The sequence below is a fragment of the Echiichthys vipera genome (assembly GCF_963691815.1).
Source record: "Echiichthys vipera genome assembly, chromosome: 17".
Classification (NCBI taxonomy): domain Eukaryota; kingdom Metazoa; phylum Chordata; class Actinopteri; order Perciformes; family Trachinidae; genus Echiichthys; species Echiichthys vipera.
The window spans coordinates 7600904-7626635 of NC_139842.1; the positions used below are offsets into that span (position 1 = coordinate 7600904).

The 25732-nt window shown below is 43.0% G+C and overlaps 1 protein-coding gene and 1 long non-coding RNA gene across 2 annotated transcripts in view; both read right to left on the reverse strand.

Annotated features, from left to right (window-relative positions):
• LOC310960424 (trinucleotide repeat-containing gene 6A protein-like) lies at window positions 1-18438 on the reverse strand. Its single transcript, XM_083932129.1, has 23 exons — window positions 18320-18438; window positions 17777-17824; window positions 14293-16311; window positions 13961-14156; window positions 13366-13838; window positions 12496-12627; window positions 12221-12382; window positions 9567-9752; window positions 9268-9434; window positions 8935-9012; window positions 8541-8681; window positions 6792-6911; window positions 6428-6565; window positions 6157-6246; window positions 5852-6026; window positions 5517-5669; window positions 4905-5075; window positions 4683-4820; window positions 4366-4473; window positions 3762-3992; window positions 3351-3421; window positions 3068-3207; window positions 1-2353 (listed from the first exon to the last, which is right to left on the reverse strand). Exons 2-23 carry the CDS (start codon window positions 17820-17822, stop codon window positions 2005-2007), a joined length of 5484 nt encoding a protein of 1827 aa, XP_083788255.1. The 5' UTR covers window positions 17823-17824; window positions 18320-18438; the 3' UTR covers window positions 1-2004.
• LOC310960425 overlaps window positions 18439-25732 on the reverse strand; it is a 14388-nt gene continuing 7094 nt past the window's right edge. The window contains exons 3-4 of the long non-coding RNA XR_014593600.1: window positions 24210-24308; window positions 18439-18627 (exon numbers count right to left, since the gene is read on the reverse strand). This is a non-coding gene — a long non-coding RNA (uncharacterized lncRNA). The remainder of the gene's footprint in view (window positions 18628-24209; window positions 24309-25732) is intronic.

Consider the following 25732-nt stretch of genomic DNA (forward strand, 5'->3'; position numbering starts at 1 on the left):
AGAAGCCACTTGACTTGTTGCATCTTCGGACACAATTAGGATCAAGGCAATGAAATGTGGACGACTTTTGCACTGTTAATATATCTTCAACCAAAACGAAAAGAATTTAAGTTTTTCTTCTTTCCTTTTTTTTCAAAAACACCATTTGTGGCAATGAGAGCAATTAACAAATAAAAAGCAAAAAAGTAATATATCGCAATGTTGTTGTACTTATAAATGAAACACTTAAAACATTTTGAGAGACATGGGAAAAAAGAAAAAAAAACGCCTCTCAGTAGGCCATGTGAGAGGCTACAGTATGCATAGATACAGATTCGCCTTTCTCTTGGTTTATAAGTCTGACGAGACAGAACATCTTCCACTGACAGTCACACACACACACACACACACACACACACACACACACACACACTAAACACTCCCCACTTTTGATTTTTACATCAGTGGAGTGGAGGCGTGGAGGAAGAGGAGAAAGGGAGAGGTCGGATTTCAACAGCCCGTCCTCCACCCCCCCACATTAGGACCCCTCGTCCCTCAAAAAGACAGCATATTGAAAGCAGTGTGTTGAGCTTCTCCAGCTTAAAGCAGTTATTTGGCAGAGAAAATAAAACTTACAGACCTATACATGGTTTTCAGTGCTAGAAGTTGGATTTTCCTTTCCTACAAGGAGTAGTAGTTTTTTTTTTTTAATTCACCTACAAGGGGGGGGAAAACTGGCTTGATTTCCTGAGAACCATTGCTGGTTATTTAGCAGACAAAGAGGAATAGTTCAAATAACCAATGCCATGGCCAAAAACACTGATCCGAATTCCCAGAGTTACAAAGCATCATCTTCATCCTCAATAAGAATTTTATTTATTTTTTTGTACGTTTTTCTATTTGTTTTATATATTTTTTCAAGTTTTTTTTTTATATTATTTTTTTTGTATTTTCTATTTTATTCCATCTCCTCTTTAAAATGAAGAATGAACACACGTTCCGCCTCCTAAGTCTTGTAAACAAGAGGTTGCAGTGTGGCACCTCCAAAACATTGAAAGCCTATTCTGAAAGTGCTGTTTCCCCCCTGCCCACTAGGGGGCTAGTGGGAGGGCTTGCTAGATAGGCCCCGCTGCCTACATTAGGGTGGGCGGGGCTTGCTAGTCCCAGCTGCGGCTACAGTCCTTTGCACTGCAGAGCTCAACGTTCTTTAGTTTTAAAACAAAATTGGTGCAATACTTTTTAATGTCACTTTAACTATCACCAGATAATCCTCCTAAGTCAGCTTTTATTCTTCTTTAACTATCTGTTGATCTTGAACTCCACGACAACGCGGTAAGGTAGGCGTGCCAAGGCAGAGAGGAGCACACACACTCATTCACACACGCAGTCTCACACACACACAAAGTACTTCCACACACATACGTGCGCGTGCACACGCATACACACATACGGTAAGGACCTCAATGAGTAAACAGCTACACTGGAAAAACTGGCTGCTCCCTCTATATTGCAGATTATATATACTGAGAAAAAACCACATTCAGTGCAAAGTTAAAAAAGCTCATACTCCAACATTGTCAGCAAACAAATGCAAAAAAAAAACAAACCAAAAAGAAAACGTTAAAAATGAAAAGAATTGGAATTCAAATAAACATGACGAATGAAACAAAAAATATATATATAATAATAATAATGAGCTTGATTGAAGCTTTTTTCCGTCTGAAAGAGCACTACCTGGAAGCAAATATCCATCCGTTCACATTATAGAATTGGCCTGCATGATTCAAGTATTCCGACTGATATGTTTTTGGGCTAAAACAAAGTGGACATATGTGCAGAGAGAGAAACGTAACTTATTTTCCACAGGGGAGACCCCGTTTTGTTGTATATTTTGTAAGTGAGAAAGAGTCCAACTAGTGCCATTGCGTTTATAACTACTTTTTTTTTCTTTTTCTCATTTTCTTCTGCTGATTATTGATAATTCTCTACTAACCCTTCCCCCAGCCTGTCTGATTGGCAGGCGGTTCACATGGAGTCCCCGCCCCCTGTCAGGTGATCCACCGGGAGGAAGGAGCTGATTGGAGAAGGGCTGCTGATCCTCCCCGCCTCTGTGCCACTGGGGCTCCCCCACAGGCTACTGGAATAGTTGGGCCCGCCCCAGAGGGAGGAGCTGTGGAGCTCGCTGCTATTCCACTGGTTGGGTTCAGGAGCGCGGCTGGGAAATGGGTGAGACTGATCCATTCTGCTCTGAGAGGAGCCAATGGTCTGCCAGCCAGAGGAGGGAGTGGCCAATGACTGCCCTTGTGCAAAGAAACGGTTGATTTCCTCCTCGCTGGCAAACTCGGCCAGAATGGTAGTGTTCCCCAAAACACACCTGCAGAGACAACAAGTGAGACATGGAGTGTGAGTGAGTCTGTGGCTCAAAAACATCCTGTGGCTGTGGTAATCGAAGAGTGTACTGACATGCACTGAAGCAACTTTGTTAGTGTAAATCTGTGTCAATATCTCCTCCCCTTACCCTGACATTATTCTGGGAGCGTGACTTATCTGCGTAAACTGCTGGAGTGGTGCAACACACTGCATCCTGATAATAGTTTTTAGGTGGACCATGGAAAAGTGGGGGCAGGCCCTATAAACTTTAAAGTCTGAGTGAGTGATGAAGTCACACCATTGGTCGGTCAAGTTGGAGTTAGCTCATAGGCTGCTGCTCAAAGTATAACGGTGTTTCATCTGGCAACGATACATAGTACACAGTCCACACACAGTTCAGCTATATTCTAGGTTTCCACCTAGTCTTGCCTGTTTGTGTGTGTCCAAGTGTGTCAGAGGAGTAGTGAGAGATTTTATTAACTTTCAAAAATGATTAATGTTCAGCGGACAGATAGAATAGGCACAGGGCTTGTTTGTAAAAACTGAACTTCGATTCATCTCTCCAGCCACTCACTGATTCATTTCATTTTGTAAAGTGACAGAGAAAAGTATTTAACAGGCAATGTGCAATTATGATCCTGGGTCAAATACAGGAAGACTGCTTTAACACAGAAATGGAAAAGTCGAGTGTGTACGTGTGTGTGCCCGATGTCCTTACATGTGCAGGCTCTTCTGGGCTTTTGCGGCCTCATCCTTGGAGCTGTAGCATACTACAGCGTTGCCGTGCGGCAGGTTGAGGTGGAATGTGATCAGAGGGCCATGCTGCATGCACAAGGTCCTCAGGGTAGAGCCGTCAATCTGTGAGACAAATAGACCAAAAACACACACAATCAGGGAATAAATAGTGGAGAGTTAAGAAACTGCAGTCAAATATGCAGAAATGAGTTCAGTTCCTTAAATATGAACTGTGGGAAAAGCTATTTTTACATATATGCGAGTACCTGAGGTGTGAGATTTTTCAGAACAAGCCATTGGCTTCTCCCTGAGCTGCTGCTGTCACCCCAACTGGAACCTGCAAGACAAGTGGAAGGGTACAGGTTAGAGGAGTCTACTAGCCATACAACATGAAGGAAATAACGGTCCCATACCTAAAAGAGTAGTGCACCCTGCATTTCTACATCACCCACTAAATGTAAGGTTTTCCAGGGTGGATGTCAACATTGTAGAGCTATTGACCAAAATGAGTTTGCCTTCACTGTTGTTCCCCTTATATGGAATAGTTCAAAATGTTTGTGACATAAATGTTCATGCAAATTTCCCTTTTCTTTCTCCACACATTCAACATAAATAAATCCCACTTATTTTAACATTATTACAGATAGTATATAACTTGTGTCTCCCTCTGCTCTCACCAGGTGTATATCTGGACTCAGTGGAGCCCCACCCCCCCAGCCTCAGGGCCGGGCCGTCCCAACCGGAGGAGGCAGAGCTGGGCTTCTGGCTAGTGAGGCCGGGTGGTGGTCTGGAGGGGGCTGCCACAGGCATCGCCTTGGGAGGCAGGGGGACTTTCCACAGCTCGTGGGCCAGGGAGGAGTTGGACACAGAACTGCCACCGGGAGACCACTTTGACTCACTGGGTCTGGCTGCAAGTATAGAGAAGAACAAAGTGAAAGTTTTTTACACTTGCCTCTCCATTTTCACAGGTGTGCTTTTAGGTCACACATTTCCAACAGCAAAAGCAAGAGTCTCAAAACAATGAACGCAGAACCAATAGGAGAGTGTACAGGTGAATGAACACTATAAAGTCAGCTAGACAGACTTCTCTCTGCTGTAAGAAAGCTGCATTTAGTGGAAAATGTCTCCAACCTCCCAAATAAACCCTCACCTTTTATATTCTACCTACAGATTTAGTTTTTTTTCTCCTTCATGGGTGAAGTTCTTAAAGATTGTTTGGCTCAAGAGGTGGAGCAAAGAGGACAAGATGGCAAAGGTTGAATTACAAACAGGAACGCATACCTGAAGTGCTTTGTGCTGTACTGGTGAGGGAACCGCTGTGGCTGGAGGCACGAATGGATGACCAGGCACTGTTAGAAGGCATCGTGGTGTTCAGTGATGAGGATGGCCCTTGGAAACAGAGAGGGAAGGGTTAGATGACCAAATATTGTTGACCACCTGAAGCTACAAGCTGATGAGATCTGAGCAGCAGAACAGATGAAATGTTAGTTCATAGCTTAAAAAAAAAAAAAAAAAGGGGGGGGGGGGGGTAAAAGATGGAAAATATAACTATCAAAACGCAACCCTAATTTATTTTTATGTTGATGTGTGTGACCTACCGTTCCTGTCCCTGAGGTGGTCTGTGTCACGGACGGTGTTGATGGAGAGGTTGTTGATGACACTGCCGGGGGTCACATAGGGGTCAGTCTCAGGGTCAATGTTGGGGTAACCTTTCCAAGGCTCCCCGGGCCGGAACTCTGCAGACACACAGGCAGTGATTAGCAGTTTTCATTGCAAACGTTTTGTGCTTGTTTTGTTTGTGCATGTGAAAGCTTGTGTACCTGGGGGCCAGGTGACAGTGTTTCCATGGGGTGGGGGAGAGTTGGCACGGGGTGGCCAGCCATCGCCCACCGAGCCCATTGATTGGCCGGGAGGACTCAGGGGAGATGGGCCAGGAGACAGGAAGTCATAGAAGGGAGAGTCCTCCAGACGCAGCCCAGACGACATAGCACCTGTAGGATGAACACACACAAACATTAGGATACAATCGCACAGACTTAACCTCATGGGTTTGGTTGTCCACCATGGTGCCATCAGATCATTATACAATTTCTTTTTTTTTAATAACTTTTAGAATGAAAAGATTGAAATCAGCAAATACTTTTATACATTTTACATTTATAAAAAAGCAACTCCATGGGAAAAAACATAAATTCAACAGCAGCTGTTTTGTCCAACATCTAGTGCATGGCTTTTAAAGCCATCTTCTTCGTCTACAGGAGGGTCAGATTTTATTTTTCCCCCCACCGCTTCAGTATTTGCTCAACTGCACATCCTAGTACATGATCACCTCTCCTACAATCACTGCATAAAAAAACTGATGGCATTTTAATAAACAGGCCAGTCTGGTGCTACAGTATGTACTGTCACAAAACAAAGAGGTTCTTCTGTACCAGGTTTGCTGTTCTGCTCCAGAGGGTCAGTAGCCCAAAGTTTCTTCAGTCTGGACTGGGACGGCTCTTTGTAGCTCACAGCTCCGCCACCACTACCACCACCACCAACAACAACACCCATGTCCAGGGGTACATTCAGGTTAGAGTTCAAGCCTGATGGGAGGGATGGAGGAAGAGAAGAAATTTAGTCATCCTGAATTTAAATATATGAAGAAACTGGTAATTTAATATATATATAAATTTTACAGGCAAATATCTAAACCTAAATGTATAGTTTTTAAATTTGGGGGGATGTACCGATTTTTGAGAAATTACTCCTATAGTCGTTTACATACTTAAAGGGAAGTTGCTGAAGGATCCGAGAGCAGCAGCATCCTTTTGCATCTCAGGGGTATTGTGGGACAAGTAGTTATCTAGGTAGGGTTTGTGTGGTGGAGCCTGTTTCATCAGAGAGGGGTCCAGGTGTCGAGGCGGCTGCATCATTGATGGAGAAGAACCAATAGGACGAGTCTAAGAAAAGGAGGTAGGAGGTTAGACAAACCAATCAATGAGGCAACATCATGGAGACACTACCGTACTATGAAATACTTTTTGGCTGAAATAAAGCAGGATTCAGGAAGATGTTTAGACACACACAAACCTGTTCAGTCGGTCGTCCCACAGGCATGGCTCTCTGGCTCTGAGCTTTCTGCTGCTGTTGCTGCTGCTGCTGCTGCTGGAGGAGAAGACGCTACAGACAGACAAGACGAAAAAGGTCAATGAAAGCAGTACTACTGAGATTTAGTTCTGTAACAAATGTATGGTCTAGTGCTGTATGCTTCAAATACATACATTAAACAAAGCTCCCTATTATGTGTTTGAGTGCAGATAAAATGTGTGTGAGTCTTTAATTGAATGTTTCATCACTCTACCTGTAACTGATTGATCTGGTTGAGTTGTGACAGCTGATTGAGCTGTGACAGCTGGTTGAGCACAGCCACCTGCTGAGGGCCAAACAGAGGGTTCAGACCTCCGTTACCTCCTGGGTACTTCAACAGGGATGGAGGCACCTGAACACAAACAAGATTTGATTTTAGGTTATATTACATCATTAACCACAATTCCAACCATGGGAGAAAAAGGGCTCGAAAAATCATTGATAATATTTAGTGAAATTGGTGGAAAATGTAGCTGCTCGACTTTTAGACCCCAAACAACAATACAACATAATTAGCAGTAGACGCTAAAGCATCTAAATGAAATGGGGGGGGGGAAAGTTTAAGGTGCGTGTACTACCTGAGAGGGCAGGATGGGTGGAGGCACTTGGTTACGGAGGTTGGGTTGAGGGGGGACCTGGGACTGAGGGCCGCCTCGGCCCTGTGCTACGCTGCTGCCACCCATCATAGGGTTTACATTCTGAGCACAGAAGACACAAACACACATGGTCTAACAACAACAACAACAAATGTCAAATGTCATGGGAATCGGTCATATACCCTTTCTAGTGTCTTTGTGATTACAAAAACGGAACCAAACTCACTGGCAAGGAAAATCACAAATTAGATGTGGAATAAATGTGGGGAATACATTTCCTGACAACATTTTGGTGGGCACCCTGTTAGAATGGCATTGTGGTTTATCTCTAGAACATGATTTTCTTATTCTTAGTATGTTCGGGTCTGGGGCTCAAGACCAAAAGACAACATCCTCTTCATTATTCCACACTCACCTGCCGAGCGCCCCCAGGAGACGACCCAGAGTCGAGACAGGGAATAGGCTGAGCAGAATTGGAAGGGGAAAAGCTCATGCTTTGATTGGAGGAGAGCTCAGCAGAAGCTGGGTTATTGTAAGCAGAGGGACAAACGGACAGCTGCAGAAGCAAGGCCAGGTGCACAGCAGGTGGACGGCAAGCACAGAGGGACAGGAAGCACATCAGCAGCCAGAGAAATGCAAAGAGGGAAGGAGAAAAGAAGGAAAAAGTTAATTTTGTAGAATAAGAGAGAGAGGGGAAAGGGAGGAGCAAGTGATACAAGGATAGAGGGAACAACAGGCAGAAGGAACAAGTGAAAGAGCAAAAAGGAGTAAAATGGGATGAGTAGAGGGGAAGTAAGCAGTGAGGAGGAAGGGAGTGGAGATGAAAAAAAGAAGGGTGGAACCAGAGGATGAGTCAGAAAGACAGAAACAAAGATAAGAGACAAGCAGTGTTAAGTGAAGAAGGAAAAGCAGCAAAGCCAAATAAACCCATGGCAGCTTTGTACAGAACTACGTAAGGGAATGGATCATTATTGCGTAGTTACAAATCACTTACAAAACTTTTGATTATTATTACATCGAGCATGTGTGCATATTTCATTTGTTTTTGTTACTCGTAAGTGACCCATTCAAAGTTATAATTTTAAATGTTGAGATACAACATCCCTTTCAATAGTCCACATGTCAAATGTAGTGCGTTGGAACAACCACTGTGGGGCACAACAGGGCTGAGAGAGCCCTACCCAGCCAGACGTTTGAGGCAGATGACACACATGGGACTCTTTTCCACTCCACACACAAGATCCACACAATGGCAGAGAGCTTGACCAACCCATCTAGTAATGTAATTTCTACACGGTAAATGTATATATTACAAATCCCTTAAACGTACAATATTTAGTTTTCTGACGCTAGGGTCTCATTATCAGAACAAGAATAAGAAAAATACTTTTTGATGACGTATTGTAGCATGGGATCATGGGAGTTGTTGTCTTTATTGACAACCACCATTTTGGTGAAAATCGATGATGTATTAAAGTTGTACTCACTTGTTAGTACGATATGTACGATATGTCTATACATGCCATTCTAATGAAAGCCAGCTAATGTTAGCCAGTATCCAGCTAGCTGCAGCTGTATGGATCTGTTGTTAGTTGCTTCCTAACATTATATCTTAAAGTGCTGGGGCAGCATTCCTGTTGTATTTTTGATGTATTCTCAACATGTGTGCCTGTGATATTTCCTTTCACCCCACCCATAGCATACCAGGGACATTTTTATGTTTCTGTATACCTTGTCATAGTAAGGGTTGCGATCCATGGCAGACTCCTTCTGGAGCTGGTGTCGAGGCCCTGGGTTCTTCCCCATTACTCCATTGAAGTCTCCCATACTGCCCCCTGGTCCTGTCTTCATGGAGTCGTCAGGAGAGTCTCTCTGCAAGGAAAAAAAACAAGATTAGAAACAGAAAATGCTTAAATATTGCATAATTGGTCAAAGAGTATTAATATATTTGATAAAAATAAAAAGTAAAGGCGATGCAGATGAATCACATTGAAAAAAGTTGGATGCAACTACAAAATTACAATAAACACGTTTCCTGGTACAAATTATATATATAGATATATTATATATCTATATATATAAAGTTAAAGAGAGCAACAGTAAAACAATGAGAAACAGGACTTACAGAGAAGTTCATGCTGTTGAACTGGTTGATGAAGGGTTTCATCCAAGGTTCATCCTGTTTGTTGACTGGTTTGTTCATCTGAAATATAGCAGACAAAACAATTATTAAATGAAGACACATGAAACATTTGCAGGGTTGTTTTCTGCCTTTTAAGTGTTTTTGCAGGGATGAATGAATTTCAGAAAAAGGTTTCTGTTCTGTTGAAAATACAGGGGGCTAAAGCAACTTCCCTCCATGATGTGCTTTACATAAATGTCAAGTGTTTGGTGAGAGTGTGGGATCATTGTTCTCATGTTTAGGATGAACAAATGTTCAAAGCCATGGTAAACAAACCTTGTTGTTGCCTTTATGCTTGTAGTTCCAGGTGTTTTGGTCATGAGACCTGTTGTCCTGTTGGCTGTTACTCCACATGCCAATCTCCACCTCCTCTTCCTGGTTCCAGCTATTGCCCATGGATGCCTCCTCACCACCCCATGTCTCCATGGGCTTGGGACCTGGAGCTACGTTAAGGACAGAGGAAAAAACTGAATAACAAGTGATTTTATATGGTTATATTGCTTATTTCATGTACTCCATAAAGAGTCTCTTCAGACAGTTTTTTGCTGAATATTCATGTTCATGTGTGCACCTACCAGACTTATGCTGGCCGCCCCATCCAGGCCCAGACTCTCTGGTGTCCCTGCTGGGATCTTCCCAGGTGGAGCTGGTGTCCATGGGCTTCCCCCACGCAGAGGTCCCGTTGTCCACTTTCACAGGAGGAGCAGGGGCAGGTTCCCACGTTGAGGACTCCTTCTTCTGGGAGTAATGCTCACCCCAACCTGGAGGAAAAAATGTAGGTACCCATTAGAATGAGGATGAGGATGCACTTTCTGTGGTGTTGTCTTCAATAGCCTTTTGTATTAAAAACAAAATCGGAAGCCCCAAACTAAAATATGGAAAGGAGAGCAATCAATACTCTTGACATTTGCTCAGTCTGGAATATCTAATTTTTTCTCTTTGACCATAAAGAGGCATTTTACAGAGGTGCATAAGTCACTAGTCACTTTCCCTTAAGTTGTAAACACATCATTCAGCCTGCAGAAACAACAACAATATGACAACATTTCCGTTGACCTGTACCACCGCATGTGATCTGTGTGATAAATGTGTCTGCTTTTATTTCTTAGTCTAACAGTTGCTTGCAGGATCTATACTATCTATACTGTGTTTAATGTGGCAATTAAAAACCCTATGTCCAAATAAATAATTGTACTACTACTAACTACTATAGGTGTCATGACGTGACATTTATCAGGAGATTTGTTTTTGTTCCAGCACCATAGCCCTCCCCATTCAGATTAGCCATATCACATTTGATGGATGCTTGCGGTTGGATGGTTGGTGGCATCATAAGAAAAAACTGACATTAATTTACTTATTATAAATGCACACAATCTTTCTAGGGGAACCTACTGTCATTTTCACATTTATAATGATGCTGCATGTTCCCACAAGAGAGCCTTGCTAATGTCCCTGGGGAACCCTGTGTCAACTTGATTATGTAAGTGTTGTTTACTGTGACTCTTGTTGGTGAGTAGATGTGTGCACGGGCCCCTGTGTACTTTCAAATGTGAGAACAAGTGCGTGTGCAAGTATGAGTTCAAAAGACTCCGGTTACAGCTGACCATCCAGACATGCTACTTTCTCCCTCCAGAGGAGGCATTTGGGGAGATGCCAGGGATACCTCCCCATAAAAATAGGACAGATCATAGGGTGGCCTCAGGCTTCAGTGTCCCTCATGTGACTGGACATGCTCGCACACAGATTCTTGCACATAAAGAAACGTGCATACACCGCTAAGCAGACATGCAGAGGTAGATGCATAAACTCAAACCGGCACTATGCAATATGCATTTTAGAAGGCAGATGTAAACATCTAGAGATCAACTAAAATAAATAAGTTCTACAACCTGATTATCTTTGTTTTCTTTTCTATTACAGTAGCTGGCTGGTCTGCCCTACCCTTCCCAGGCATCCACTTTGCTGCTCCAGTTAGTTCACTTGACAGCAACCCTGAATAACCCCAACCACCACTACCTCTCTTCCTCTTCTCACTCACCCACTTCTACAGAATAGCTGCCTTAATTGTTTTAGTTTTCCCATCTTAGATTGGAACCATTCCTATTACTAAGTCACCAGACCTCCTCCGTTACCACTCATGGTCTCTCTTGCACTCTTTTTCTCAAACCCAACAAAAGTCATTGTTTCTACAGCAAGCAGGATTGGCCGTGAGAGGGAAAGGGAGGAGGAAAAAAGGCAAATGAGAGAAGAGAAAAATTGATGCTCTTAGCATTCCAAAGGGATGACTCAACTGGCTTTACAAAAAGCCCTCAACATAGAAAACTCTGTGGGGAGGATAGGGGAGAATGGCTATGTGTGTGTTTTTTCTTCATGGTTCTGTGCAAATTGTGTATGCTTTTGAATACACTTGTGAATGCGTGTGAATCCAGACGTTGTGTTTGTACAGTCTAAATCATTTTAAAACATTATTTCAGCTATCTCAAAAGGCTGTGGGCGGGACTTGCACCTTTTTGTCCATTCAAGGCTTTAAGACTGCACCAGAAGGCTTGCACTCACACGCTTGTACCATTTTAGAAACTGTAATACATGTCCTATCAATTTTATATGAACCTCAATATCAAACTAAAACTAATAAAAAATAATATAAATAGAATAACCTGCATGTTAACAAACCCTGAGTCGGTACATGCTACATGCAACGGTGCATTTGAGAATAGGTCATTTCAGATCTCGATAACGATATACTTCACAATATAGCAGTTTTTGGTTAATAAATAGTAGTTAAAATTATTTTTTGACAGTTTATTGTAAGAAAGACTGTAACAACTGTAAGTCATTATCCCTTCATTATACTATCTTTGGATGAGCATAAATTCAAATCATACAAATGTATTTAATGACCTTTAATATATCTTTCTTGAAGAGGAAAAAAATGCCTAGCCGATAAACAACCAATATTACCTACTCAAGGACAATCATTGTTCAGTGCTTATATAGCCCAACAAAAACATTTTGTGAAACAGAAATTCAATGGAAATGTGAAAGCCATTACTCCTGATTGTGTTCTCATAGTCAAAGCTGCGGAAACATTGGATGTTTAAGTTTAGTTTTCATTACTTATTTTAGTATATATGCTACACACAAACATAACAAACTAAAATAAATAGTGTAGTATAGTTTAGTTGTTTTTGTTTTTTTAATTTGGCTTCATCTGGTTTCTGTCTACCTGAACTGCAGGTTTTGTCCTGGGCAATAGGCTGCATGGGTTGAGGAGGATGCATGGAGCTGCGTGCTGGGTGGGACTGGTGCTGAGTGGATGGGCCCATGGCATCCTGGTCAGATTTGTCAGTCTTGTTCCACTTGTTGACAGATCCACCACTGTATTTACCTAGGAAGGAAGTTAAATTATGTGTCGAGTCATCAAACGAAAATTATTATTCATAATTTCTTCAGATTTCGCACAGCATTTCTTGAATAAATTATAACAGAATGAGAGTTTACCAGGGTCTCCCCAAGCCGCTGTCCCATCATCGATCTCCATCCTTCGCCGCACAGACTCTGGAGAAGGCTCTTCCCACCCAGTTGCCACTTCCTCCTTCTGACCTACTGTGGGTATGGGTCCTCCGAGCCAGCCTGATAGAAGAAATAAGGATTAAAGTGAGTCATCAATTGTATGGCCTCTGTGTCTACTCACAATTACCATTTGTACAGTGCCCAAGCACGAATCACAGTTCAAGTCTAATTCGTTTGACCAGTGTGAGTACAAGTGTGCCCTGCCTAGGGCGCAGCCTGTTTGAGAAAGGTGGGCTTCAGTAAAACATGGATGCACACGTATGAGCATGAGCATGCGCAGGTGTACGAGCAGAAGCATTGACTGCGTTCCTGAGGCTATTTATATACGACTATTTATATAGGGATATTTAAAAAGATGCTACCGAAGGGTTCGCAGTGGTCTGATGGTGGAGTGTTCACTACAGATTTGGTCAGATGAAAATATTCAAAAGCAGTTGGACAACAAAAAAACTCAGAGGGGTGATGAGGTCTATAAGCAGGAAGCATCTGAGTCGAGGCTCTGATCATTTCAAGTAATGTGAGTGCAAGTGGGCCTGGGCCGGGGGGATGAGGGAGGGGGACAATCCCACTAAAGCAGTGCCCTCACTTAACTTTCTTTGTCAAAACTCTTGTCAATAGCTATAATTCAGTTCTGGTGCCCTATAGCCCTCCTTCCTTTAAACTTGTTTAGTCCTTGTGTCTTGTGTTTAAACCTAAACACAAGACACAAGGACTAAACAAGGACTTGTTCATAAGCAAAAGGAAAAAGTCCTTCTTCTAGACCGAGATTCCAATGGGATGAATTATCCTAATAAGTACCTGTGGGCTTATTAGGAGCTTGATTCCCTCTGGACATGTTGGATTCAGGACCTTTTCCCCACTCGTTGGAGGGCTTGGGATTTGGCTCACTCCAGTTCTGGGCTCCATGGTTGTTCTTCATTGGCTCACCCCAGCCCTGGCTGTTACTCTGAGGATTAGGTTTGTGGACTGAGTCGCCCCAGTTGGAGGCTGGGTTTGGAGTGCTCTGGTCTGGAGTATTTGAACCTCCACTCCCTACCCAGGTGTTGCTGCTACTGGTGTTGGTTCTGTTTGGATCACTCCAACATCCAGAGCCTGACCGGTCGCTGTCGCTGTCCCAGCCCATTGAATTGCCACCTTTTTGGGATTCCCCCCAGTGGTTGTTGCCCCCTGCTCTGGCACCATCTCCACCATTACCCCAGCCTTCATTTACATTTCCAGTATTGGAACCCCAGCCCTGTTGCGGTTTTGGCGCATTAGTCCATGTGTTGGACCTAAACAAAAACAATGAAGGTGATCAGTTAGGCATAACAGAACAAAAAAACTTACATTTACTGAAAACAATATTTTTGTATTGGTATAATAAGTGCTTCCATAATGTCCAGACATATATTACCTGTCATCTTTGTGAACGTTATTGCTCCAGGTGTTACTGTTGTTGTTGCTCCCCTTGTAGCTGGATCCATCATTCCAGCCACTATGCCCACTTCCTCCACTCGCTTGGACTTTGCTGTCCCATCCAGAGGCTGGCCGCTCTCCCCAGCCAGAACCTCCTGTACCTGGGCCTGAGCCGCCCTGCCCACCACCCCAACCTGCAAGGACATGAAAGAGAGATCAATCTCTACATTTGTGTTCAGCTATAGAAGTTTGTGTTATAGATTTTAATATGTTTTGTTCCTATTGCTAAAGTACATTCACACAGAAGTTTGATACACATTAGAGCCTTACCTCCGGGTGTCTGGGCGGGAGCTGCGGGTGTAGCTGTGCCCCATCCTGAGCCTCCGCCACCATGCTTTCTTTCATCTCCTCTGGGACCTTGAAGTCGATTGTGAGGAGAATTAACATCCCATGAGGTGTTCTGCCGTATGGGCGTCTGTCCCCATCCAGTGTTGGACAGAACCCTAGGGTCCACATCAGCTTGTAACACAGCTGGTGCTGTTGAAGGAGGGACAACTTTTCTGCGATTTCCCCCTTTTAGCTGGCTGCCATCTCTGTCTGAGCTGGATTGGCCTCCAGAGCTCTCTCCGCTTCCCTCACTTCCTCCAGAGCGACCCCAGCCTCCAGGGACAGTCCCCAAGCCTTGGCTGCCGCCACCTCCTCCCCCTCCCATGCCCATGGCGTCATCCTCCAGGCTCTTCCAGCCATTGTTGGCAGAGCTTCCTTTATGACTTCCAGCATCTGAATGGTTGTTAGCAGGAGTTGTTGATCCCCATTCTCCATTTGACATTTTGTTGTTAGATGTGGAAGAGGACGATGAGGACGAGGAAGAAGAAGACGCGCTGCTCCCCCAGGGGCGAGGAACCCCTGCTGGGGGGCCCATCGTAGTTTGGTTCCCATTTACTGGTGTTTGGCCTACAGAGCCTGGGATCTGATTTGAGCCGATACCCCAGGACAGGTTGCTCTGAGGCTGGTTTGGGTTATTGGCAGGCCCCTGGTCCCAGCGTGGAGCCCCAGTGTTATTGTGATTATTATTACTCTTGTAAGCAGCAGCAGAGGACATTTGGGGGTTCCCAGCCTGCATTAAGGCAGGGTTTGGGGGGTTCACAGTGTCTACATTTTGGGTGCCCTTGTCTCCAGGGTAGGTAGTTGCACCCCAAGGCGTACCAAAGGGCCCAGGACCCCCCTGCTCTCCTTGGGGGTGCTGGGGGACTGATGAGGGGTTTCCATTGGCCAGGGGACCCCCATTCCCTCCTCCAATAGAGCCCCAGGAACAATCCCCACTTAGTTGGGGTGAAGCGGTAGAGTTTGGTAGACTAGAGGTCATTGTGGCGTTAGTAGTAGTAGTAGTATTCATCATAATAGTGTTATTTGGTCCATTGGATTCAGTGTTAAGGTTGGTAGGCTGTAGGCCACCATTTCCACTGTTGCTGCTTCCTAACACTTTGCTGCTTGCTGTACCATTAGTCACCTCAGTGTCTTCCATCATACTGCTGTTTGGAGCTGCCATGCCACCCCAACCCAGCGTTGGGCCCTGTTGGGGAGCTATACCCAGTTTGGAACTCATCCCCTGACCCTGTAGAGGCCGTTGGCCCTGGGACACTGGGCTTGGATTCTGCAGCCAGGCACCGTGGTTGGCATTTGGGTTTAAAGTGTTTGGGTTTAACCCTCCATTGATGCAGGGGGTGCTGCCGCCGGTGGTGATCATGTTGCTGCCCCATACACCACTATTACTGACGGGCTTGTTGTTGTGGTTACCCATGTTATTGCTGCCAATACTGCTGGACCCAGCCACAGAGTAGTGGGAGGACCCGGTGATGCTATTTCCATTATTTGCACCGCTGATGGTTCCCATCCCTCCACCAATTACCTGACGACTGTTGCCGTTGCTGTCTCCATTCACTGAAACGCCGACCATCATGGCAGAATTCACCATAGAGGAGGAGGGAGAAGAAACCGTCGAAGACACAGAGGGGGAAGCATTTGCTGACATCATCATCACTGTTGTCACAGCGGCAAGGTTTTTCTCTGAGCCGATCGAGGAGCTAGAGTCTGCATCCATGCATTCTGATGCCAACTCAGGGTCTGATCCTGACCCGCAGCCAGAAGAGGAAGAAGACGAGGAGCAAGAGAATGAAGAAGAAGAGGGAGGCCAGACAGAAGAGTTAGTTGAAGAAGGGGTGTTGGGTTTGTTGGTGCTTCCGTCAACTAGGACTTTGCCCCAGTTGCTGTTGCCGTCACTGCTGCAGGGAGAGCCAGAGGACCAGGGGGAAGGCTCATACTGCGAGTCCAAGCCAGGATGCTCCAGACCTGGAGAGAGAAAGAGTGGACACAGCAGAGGATACTGTTAGAGTGCAGATTTTAAATATATATACAGTCTCAAATTTTAGAGAAACTGCATCAATTTACCCAAGCATTTATCAAAGGTGTTTCATCATTGTCAACACATATGACAGTAAAATGTAATGTATTAAATATAACAACAGATGTGGCTTGAATTCCCCTCATTCAGTCACTTTGAGATTTTTCTATTTCCTCCAACAGTAAGCTGCCCAACTGTTCTGGATGTGATCAGTGCCAGGCCTGAGCCTAGACACAGGCCTGGCACATAGCTGCCACCATTTTGTCACCACAGCAGGACCCAAAAGCATGCCAGAGCTATAAACTAGGATTCAGGGAGGTAGAGGACAACCATCAGCAGGGGGAGGAGAGATTGAGAGCATAGGGGAGATGGCAATTGTGTGTGAAGAGGGAGGGAGGTGATGGTGGCAGCTGAAAAGATTCAGACTTAAACCTTAAACTCAAGTCATGTGCATTCAGACCTGGCATGTCTCTAAAATTAGACTCCACAGACTGCTTGTGATTTTGCTTTTGTGGCCAATATGTACACACTCATTCGGTTGTTGAATTTGAAGTGCTACAGCAACCATCCCCTTATTTATCAGCATTTGCCAGTAATATTTGTCACTCAACAGCATTCTTGCAGCCTCCATTTATTTGCTGTGGTAATTAAATAAGGTGCTGTTGATACTAACTCTCAATGAAAGCATTTTAATGTGAAGGCAGAGAGTACTGAAGTAGGACTTCATTTCTAAATGAGGTGACAACAACGTAGCTCACGTTACCAAAAGGCTGAGTTTATCCAAATAGATACTTTTTGTTGTCAGGCAACATATGAAAGGAGAGTGTGTAGTGAGGACTGACTTTCAGTCTTGTCTTTTTTCTGGTTAACAGAGAAACACACTTTTAGCAACAGAAGGGGAAAAACCTTACACAGGAGCTTTGTAATTGGCTTTTGGTTTATGACCAAACCATACCTATCCAACGGCCATACAAATGGCAGCGTGCTCACAGTGTTGGTTTTAAAGCAGCATTTTATTATTTAAATACCAGCTTTTGACAATGCACACATAGTCGTCATATTCTTCAATCAAAACATCTACTGCTTATTTCTTTTCCTTTTCCTGTTTCAATTGGCTGCCTATCTATGGGTACTTCTCTGACTTTCAAAGACTTTCTTTCACACAAATACGTTGCCAGATCTCTTTGGCACTTGCATGCCAAGTCTCCTCTTGCCCCCTTTCGACACCCACTTTCTCACTCTTTCTCACACATCTCTCTAACATGGCATGAATAAAATGCATCATCTGTCAAAGTCAGATCAGACTGGGTGTACCTAGTCTGTCAATCACAAAGCAGAGAGCCAAAGTAAGACATTGGTAGGAAGAATGAAACGCAAGAAGAACAGGGAAGGAAGAAAGGAATGTGTAATCACCTGTTTGATTAGGGGAGTGGCTGACGGAATCCCGAATGGGAGCCATGCCTGGAAACAGAGAGAGGAAAGACTGTCAAACAGACTTGAGGAGTCAGAGGTAGAGCCAGAAAACAAACAGTGGGGAAATGTTAGAAATAGTTAGGACAGATAGGGCATTCAATTAGAATCAAGCAAACAGATAGAAAACAAGAGTTTCACAGTCAGAAGGGTTCAAAGTAAGAAGGGCTTGCAGGTAGATGAGTATTAGTGGGAAGGCCCTGCTAGTTGCTGAACCTAAGTTAGTGGTTAAAATATTTGATTAATTCCTTTTATATTATAATATGGATAACCTATTGTAAGTAAAGTAACTCAGTAATAATTAATAGGTTGTTACACGTTTACGTTCAAGTTTATATAATGTATATATTTTTTTAAATTTAGAGACATATACACACATATATATATACACACACCTAAAATATATATTAGAGGATATTGTCTCCAATATTGACTAATTAGCTAGATCGGATATCGGATGATTTGCGCTTTCTTTGCGTACTTTACCTGTGAGTGCGGCTCGTGGCTGTGGCTCGTGGCTGGGCAGGAGGGTGTCCCCGGGTTGAGTGGAGAACAAGTGACCTCTGGTTCCCAGGTTGACAAAGGGGAGGTCAAAAGGTCTAAACTCAGAGGGCACAGCCTCAAGGGTCTGAGGTGAAGAGACAGGGCTTGTCAGAGCGGGCAGCAGGCTGATCAGGCCCCCTTGGCATTGCTGAGGACTGTATGTGTGCGTTTGTGTGTGTATATGTGGGGAGGGGGAAGGGGAGGCTGTGGTTTCGATTTAGGACTCTGCCTTGACTTGGTATAATCTGGCACTGTAGAGAGACAGAAAAGAGACAAAGGGGAGAGAAAGATGGTTAGGACATGGCGTACGTATGCATTATCAATAACGTACAAACAACTCAATCACAACATCCATCACCAATTCCCACCAACGGCAATATTTAGAGACGCAATGTGTAGTTTCTGGCAACAGATTCAGGTCCAAATCTTGAAATTGAGTGCAAAGTATTTGACTTCTACCGCCTCTTGAGGCATATCTTACACAATGCATCTGTTCCCAGAGCATTTCAGATAGTCTGGACTGGGATGTCTCATGGATCATACTTTTCTGTCAATCCACATCGACTGCGTCATGCATGATAAAACCCATCATTCCAAGGTTACATTTTTACATCCCTCCTTTAAAGTGACGATCACCACACCTGCCAGAGGCTGGAACTTCCACTGTGCCATACTATACTGTTTTGGAAATATATTGTGAGCATTTTTGACAAAGGAAATGTGGCCTTATCCTTTCCTTCTGTTGTCCTGTTGAAGGAGACTAATTATTCCCATCTCTCTGGTACACAAGTATGCGAGTCAGCTGGGTTAGTCAGTAAAGTTGCATGGAGGAGGAGGGAGAGTGACCACCTTGCACACCTTCTCGAGTTGAAGGGGATGATTGTGTATGGGTTAGACTAGATTAGGGTTATACAACAGGCTTAAAGCTGGCAACACTGCCCTGGGACACCATGGCAAGCAAAACCTCTTATCTTAAAGCAGAGAAAGAAAAGTAGTAAGGGGACAAACACAGCAGAAGACAGTGAGTTAGGGAGGTAAAAACAAGAAGACAGCAAAAGTAAGAGGAGGAAGAGGACAAAGGCACAAATCAACAGAGAGGAGACATGTACCTCAGTGAAAGTGGACCAGTGTATTTGACAGCAAGAAGAAAAGTGTGCGCGTGTGCCTGACCTTTTACTAGTGCAGGTTAGAAAGGGTTAGCTCTCTCTGCCTGCTGCAGAAGCACACAGGTCTATTTATAAACCTGCAGTTCAAACAGCAAACACACTTCTCACCAGCCAACATGCTAACAGAACAAACAAACAAACCCATGTTGTACAATGAGCAAGTTTGCAGATGTGTTACACATCTGGAGTATTTGTTTCAGACTATTGATTCCAATATTGTGGATGTGGAGTGGCGTGTATAACTTGGTAAGAATAACCTTATTACAAGAAAAAAATAATCCAACTACTGCAATTCATACAAGGAAGTGTTTCTCTAAGACACACAAACCAGCAACCAGTGCTACAAAACCCTACAAAGTGGCCAAACTCCACCTTTGTTAATGTACAGTTCACTAGCTAAACCTGGGCATACTGCCAGCATCTAAACATAAAGCCTGCCAGAAGCTGCTTAGCCGCCCTCTGGAAACAATCAAAAAAACATACGGGTAATACAATATCATTACAAAATACTCTCCAACTAAAGTGGCCCAACAGTATTTTTATAGAAGAAGCTGTAACCAAAAGAAACAAAAAAACAGAGCAGGGAGGTACAGTAGTGACATGTTCCCTCCGGCAAAACTAAATAGGGCAAGCCCATTCCAGCAAACTGAGTTGTTTACTTACTTGGATCTTGAGTCAACCTTCCTACTTGGAAAGAGCTCAGTCAAGCCCAAAGCATCTGATTCAAAGTACTTCATGGGGGCAAAACACCTATCCTTATAAGGCAGTGTAAATCAAAATAATAAAGATGTTTAATACTTCACTTGAGGCACTGCTCATCATTCATTTATGCATTATAAGTTAGTTAACAATTTGGGGAAAGTAATCATAATTCAGATGAGTATTGCAATCCAACATGAAATAATTTTCCATAAATTGATAAGCGGTTGTAGATGAAGATGAAGAGAAGAAGATAAACTCGAGGCCTGTACTGGTTGTCTATCTATTATGTGCATGATGAGGAGAGTAGTCTATTTCAAAGTGAATTTTTCAGACATTTTAAAAGGCCAAATGATTAAAAGATGTCTATATACAATTGGAAATTTTAAAGTAATTGGAATCTGGGTTTTTTTATTAGCCTAATTATTTGTTTAGCAAGTTAGCTCACATTTGGTTGTAGAATGAAAATAAATTAACCGTGAACCTCAATTAATACACATACAATTTTTAATGAATGTGAAAAAAACACAGCTCAACCCTAGTGGGTATAAGCATGTTCTTTGCTGCTGCTCTGTACATAGAGTACAGTTTGTTCCTCTTTCCCCGTGCTCCCATCTGAGAACAGCTTTCATGAGGGCCTCTGGAGTTGGCAGCAGTTCAACTGCTGCTATCATCTTACGGACAGAGAGGACGGGGGTGGGGGGGAAATAGGGACAAGACACAAACACAGAGAGTGCGACTGAGGGGGAGAGAGAAAGAGAAATGTGAACAGAATAGGGAAAAAAGATGTCAAGGTAAAGAGGAGGGAAGAGGGAAGAAAGAGAGAGAAGTGGAATGTTAGAAAAGGAGGGACAAAGAGCCAAAAGAGCAACAGAGCCTGTCACTGAGGTTGATGTGAGAGGAATGCAGCTGCAGCTTCTAACATGTATAAAAAGAAAAGGGGTCAACTTCCTGAAGTCAGCGCTACATGAACCTAGTACAATGTGTATTTCGAACAGACAGCGAAAGAAGCAAAAGAAACTACAGGGGCAAAGTGGCCAACATGCTGAAAACTAGAATAGTGGAAAAGGATCAATAGAATTAACAAAGAAAGTGCTTTGGCCCCATTTTCTACCTCATCTGTTACATAAACTAACCTGGAGAGTAGGAGTAGAACAGAGGTGGATCTAAACCAAGGTACATCTGAATATACATGAAAGGCTGATGACCAAAAACAAACATACAAAAACAGAGACAGAACCTCTAAAAATACAGGTATATTTGAAGAAGACAAAGATCCAGTTTGGGTTCAGAGGTAGCTTGATTTGCCTGATATCTGTATTGTTTTAGGTTATTTGTTCTATCTTATTTTGTTAGTATGTTCTATACCAAACAATCACTAGGGGCACCATACATTTACACAACAAATGTAAGCAAATGGACAAACTGTCAACAATGGTCAACTGTTGACTTGACCATGTAAAAACCCTAAATGCAGTGACTGTCAACTGAACATTGTTTTTAGCTGAAGGCACTTTTACGTGTCCTGCTGTTGCTATGCAACTACAAAATCTATTTGAAGCATGGTGCTTTGTTGCCAAAAGCTGACATATTCTTTAACAACATTTGCATGCCAATAAAACACATCAAGCCCGTAGCAACTAAATCAAAGAAATGGTTGCACTGAGAGTGGAGGGTATAAAAGGCACAGAGGTCATGATATGGACTGACTATACAGTTAGAACTGGTATAGAATCAATGTCCCCTGTCACATCCTTTTTAGTGCAGCACAGCCATTTGTGCATTTTATGTTAAACACATGCACACTAAAAAAGTTTTGTTGGAATCCTCCAATCCTACCTCTGCAGCACCGTGTTTAAATCTGCCCCAGCTCTGACACAAGCACGTTGTCACACATTCCTTATAGTCACAGACATGATTCATTTTGAGGGCTTTCATTGCTGCCTCTTGGTGTATACATAATAGAGATATAGAAATATACAGTGCATTATTAGAGATTATGTTTGAAGAGTTGAAATGAATCCTTGTTGAGTCAGTCCATCCTGAATCTATTCTCTGGTTAGCTCTTGGTAGGGAAGACCCTGTTGTTATGGCAACATTCCTAAACACTCCCAATTCCTCTGGGCTTGTCCTAGCAAGATGACATCAGCGCAAGAAGCACATGCCAGAGTCTTTCTCTGGAATATGCAAACTCCCTTTATAAATCAATAGCTAAAAAAACATGGGTGTGAAAGTCAACAGTCTGCATCTTTCCTGCCTCAACTGCAAATAACTATTTAAATACACTGAAGAACATGAGATAGGCATAGGTTCCTGGATTGCAGATGTTCCTGTGCTGTACATGACAGAATCCCTTTCAAAACCGTATGCAGTACATGAGATTGCATGTACAGTGCGAGTGTGTCAGGAGCAGATAAGCACATTTGTCTGGTCCACTGCCGTCTTGTCAACATTGGGAGGGGTGTGGAGAGGCGCGCTCAAACCAATGGCAACATACGCAAAAGCACAAGCTTTGGGTGTTTCGTATGATAGATTAGCTGGTATGTCCATTATTCAGTCATCCATTTGACTATACAAACCCACACCCAGGCTGGTAGTGTTCACTACTAGGCTTGCTGCAGTAGTCGGTGTCACCACTATCACTATCGTAATGTCAGATAAACAGTTCAAAATCCAATGATATTCAGTTTACTATCATATAGGATAAAGACATGCTGGAATAATGATTCGATATCAATTATTATGCTACTATAATTATGCAGAATTTTCTGTCAATACAATAGACCACCAATGAAAAACAGAAGTGGGAGATATTATATTCTTACTGGACTCAAGACCAAAGAATAATCCAACTGGTGCATGCTAAAGAGCTGCTGACAACTGGGGACAAATCAGCCTATAGACTTCAGCTGTAAGACACTGAAGAAAAGACACAGTCTTTCAGATATACAATGATTACACTCTTGTTATTCTATAACTATTATCTGGGGGGAGGAGCTTCTATGACGATAAATGTCTGTGCCAGTTCACTGCTGGTACTACAGACACTTCAACTCTGACTACTTCTCTGTTTGTACTGGGACAGACAAATCTAACAATACAGTAAGAGGGTGAGACTATAGACATAGCAGGATGGTGGTGGAAAGGAATGAAAAAAAAAACAAGAGACAGAGCAATTGAAGTATATAGAAACACTCAAGGTCAGAGACGAACGCTATCAGACTTCCTGCCTACACTAGCCATGACAGTACTTTCAGGTGTAACAGTAGTAGGCTAGTACAAACAGGACTCAATGGAAACCACAACAGAAATTCAAATGGAAAACACTACTACGTCACATGGCAAAGTACACCAGCGCTGCTATAAGAGCAAAGCACACTGCACTGCAGGGACAGACAGAGAATCCAGACCACGCAAGAAAGAAAAAAAGCTTCAGAGCTGAAATGGAGTTTAAAAAATTAAATATGAATTGATGTTTTGAGCCAAGCAGTTATTGGATCTTCTTAAATCTTCTGAGAGTTGAGAATGCTTTGCTATTTTATTCTGAGCCGGTTTCTATTGTGCATTACCAGAATCATGTCTCTACACCAAACTGCAGCTTGTGGTTGTGGAACTATTTTTACTACCTAGAGTTAAATTCTGTAGATCCGCAATATTAATCTCATCCCTGCTTACTGTGTGGAACTGCACTAAGTGTTTGGAAAAATTAGCCCAGTAAAGACGATGAAAACTGGACCTTACAGTTTCAGTGGCATAAAAAGTTATTTGTTGGGTTAACGCAAGTCCTGGAGGCAGCAGATGTTGATAAATCACTAACACTCTGAATCCCCACAGAGAACAACTACATTTCCAATGGCAAATCGATACAAAGAGCTTGACCTAGAGCTGAGCAATGGCATGTTTTATCAACTTTCACACAACTATCCCAGAGCTCCTGACAAGACAGAAGCCATGACCTCTTCTCCCACCTTTTGACCAGTGCTGTATCTTCTTATCCTCCGTCCTCGTCACACACTCCGTCTCTCTCTCTCTTCCATCCACTGTTCTTCCCTCTATGGGTATGTTCCCTGTGAACAACAGAAAAGATAAATACTGTCATTTTGATTTCTATTGCATTAACAGTAATGTGCTTCAATAACTTGAGTTTCTTGTGTTTCTAAACTAATCTATTATCATTGGTTGAAGCCCTTATACAGTCTATTTTTTACTATGGTGCGCTGGTCATGTTGGTCATGGTCATTAGTATACATTTTAATGAAACTGATACTGTGCTAGTATTACAATGAAAAAGCCTCAAAATATGAAAACTGGTGTACTTTATCCTTTGATATTTTACATATTCATCACTACTTTTGACTATTTATAAGATTAATCTTTTTGGCAACATTTTTTTTTTATATTATTAGTGCCCTATCAGTTTGTAATCAAACTGGGGCTTCTGTTTAGCCACACTGGCCGCAGTGGGTGTGCCATTTATCCTGCAGGAGAAAGCTGCTCTAATCCGATAATGGGATTACAGCACAGCACTTACCTTAGCTATAAACAGACAGACGTACAGAGATGCTGAAACAACTCAGGCACCATGGCTGTGCCATTAAATGCTTAATCATTTAGTTAAGTTTGATAACTGCACAGTGGCTCACAGAAATAGTGAAATGCTACTATAACTGTCAAAGACAATATGCTGTTATAGGATTCTGTATTCAAAAATAAAATGTTTTATATGTTGGAGACATTTAATGTATTCAAATATCCCAACTTCCCAAATTACTTTTTTTTAAATTTAATGTGACAAAAATTGTGAAAACATGTTTAATTATTGTAAAAAAAGACAGCCACTTTAGAACAAATCAACTCATTACCATCAGTTAAATCGGATGTATCATAAAGCCAGGAGAAATGCACTTAACAGTGATACATTAGGGCATTGTCCCAGTAAAAAAAGACATCTTTATAAGAGAAAGGGGCATTAAACATCTTTTTTTTACATGATAGAAGTAGAAGGGTTTTGGTAGCAGTATGTGTGGAACGACAGTTCCAGTCTCTGATGAGCTGAATTCTTGTGAGAGCAGTCTGACAGTTAATTGGTGTGCATTGCCAAGTCAGACATTTTTGGTTCCCACACAGTCTTAAATGTCCTGTTCTGATCGTGTTGAATGACAGCGGCTTGCCTAATCTGTTAGAATTGAACTGCAGATGCACACCCAGTTGCATCCTTTTTTGCTGCCACCTTCAGTCACCCCTTCCCCCCTCTGTTCCCACACTTCCCTCCTCTCTCCTTCCTCCAACCATCAAGTGCTTAAGCAGATGGTTCTGGGTTGGTTCAACAACAACAACAGCAGAGCATGGTGGGGGCCCTCCTAGAGTGCACATGCACACACCATGGACAGCATCTGTTTATGAATGGACCAACAATTGCCCATCCCCCGACAGCCACAGCTGACATAGGGAGGGGGGCACCACTAGCAACCGAAAGCAAAAGAAAAGATAA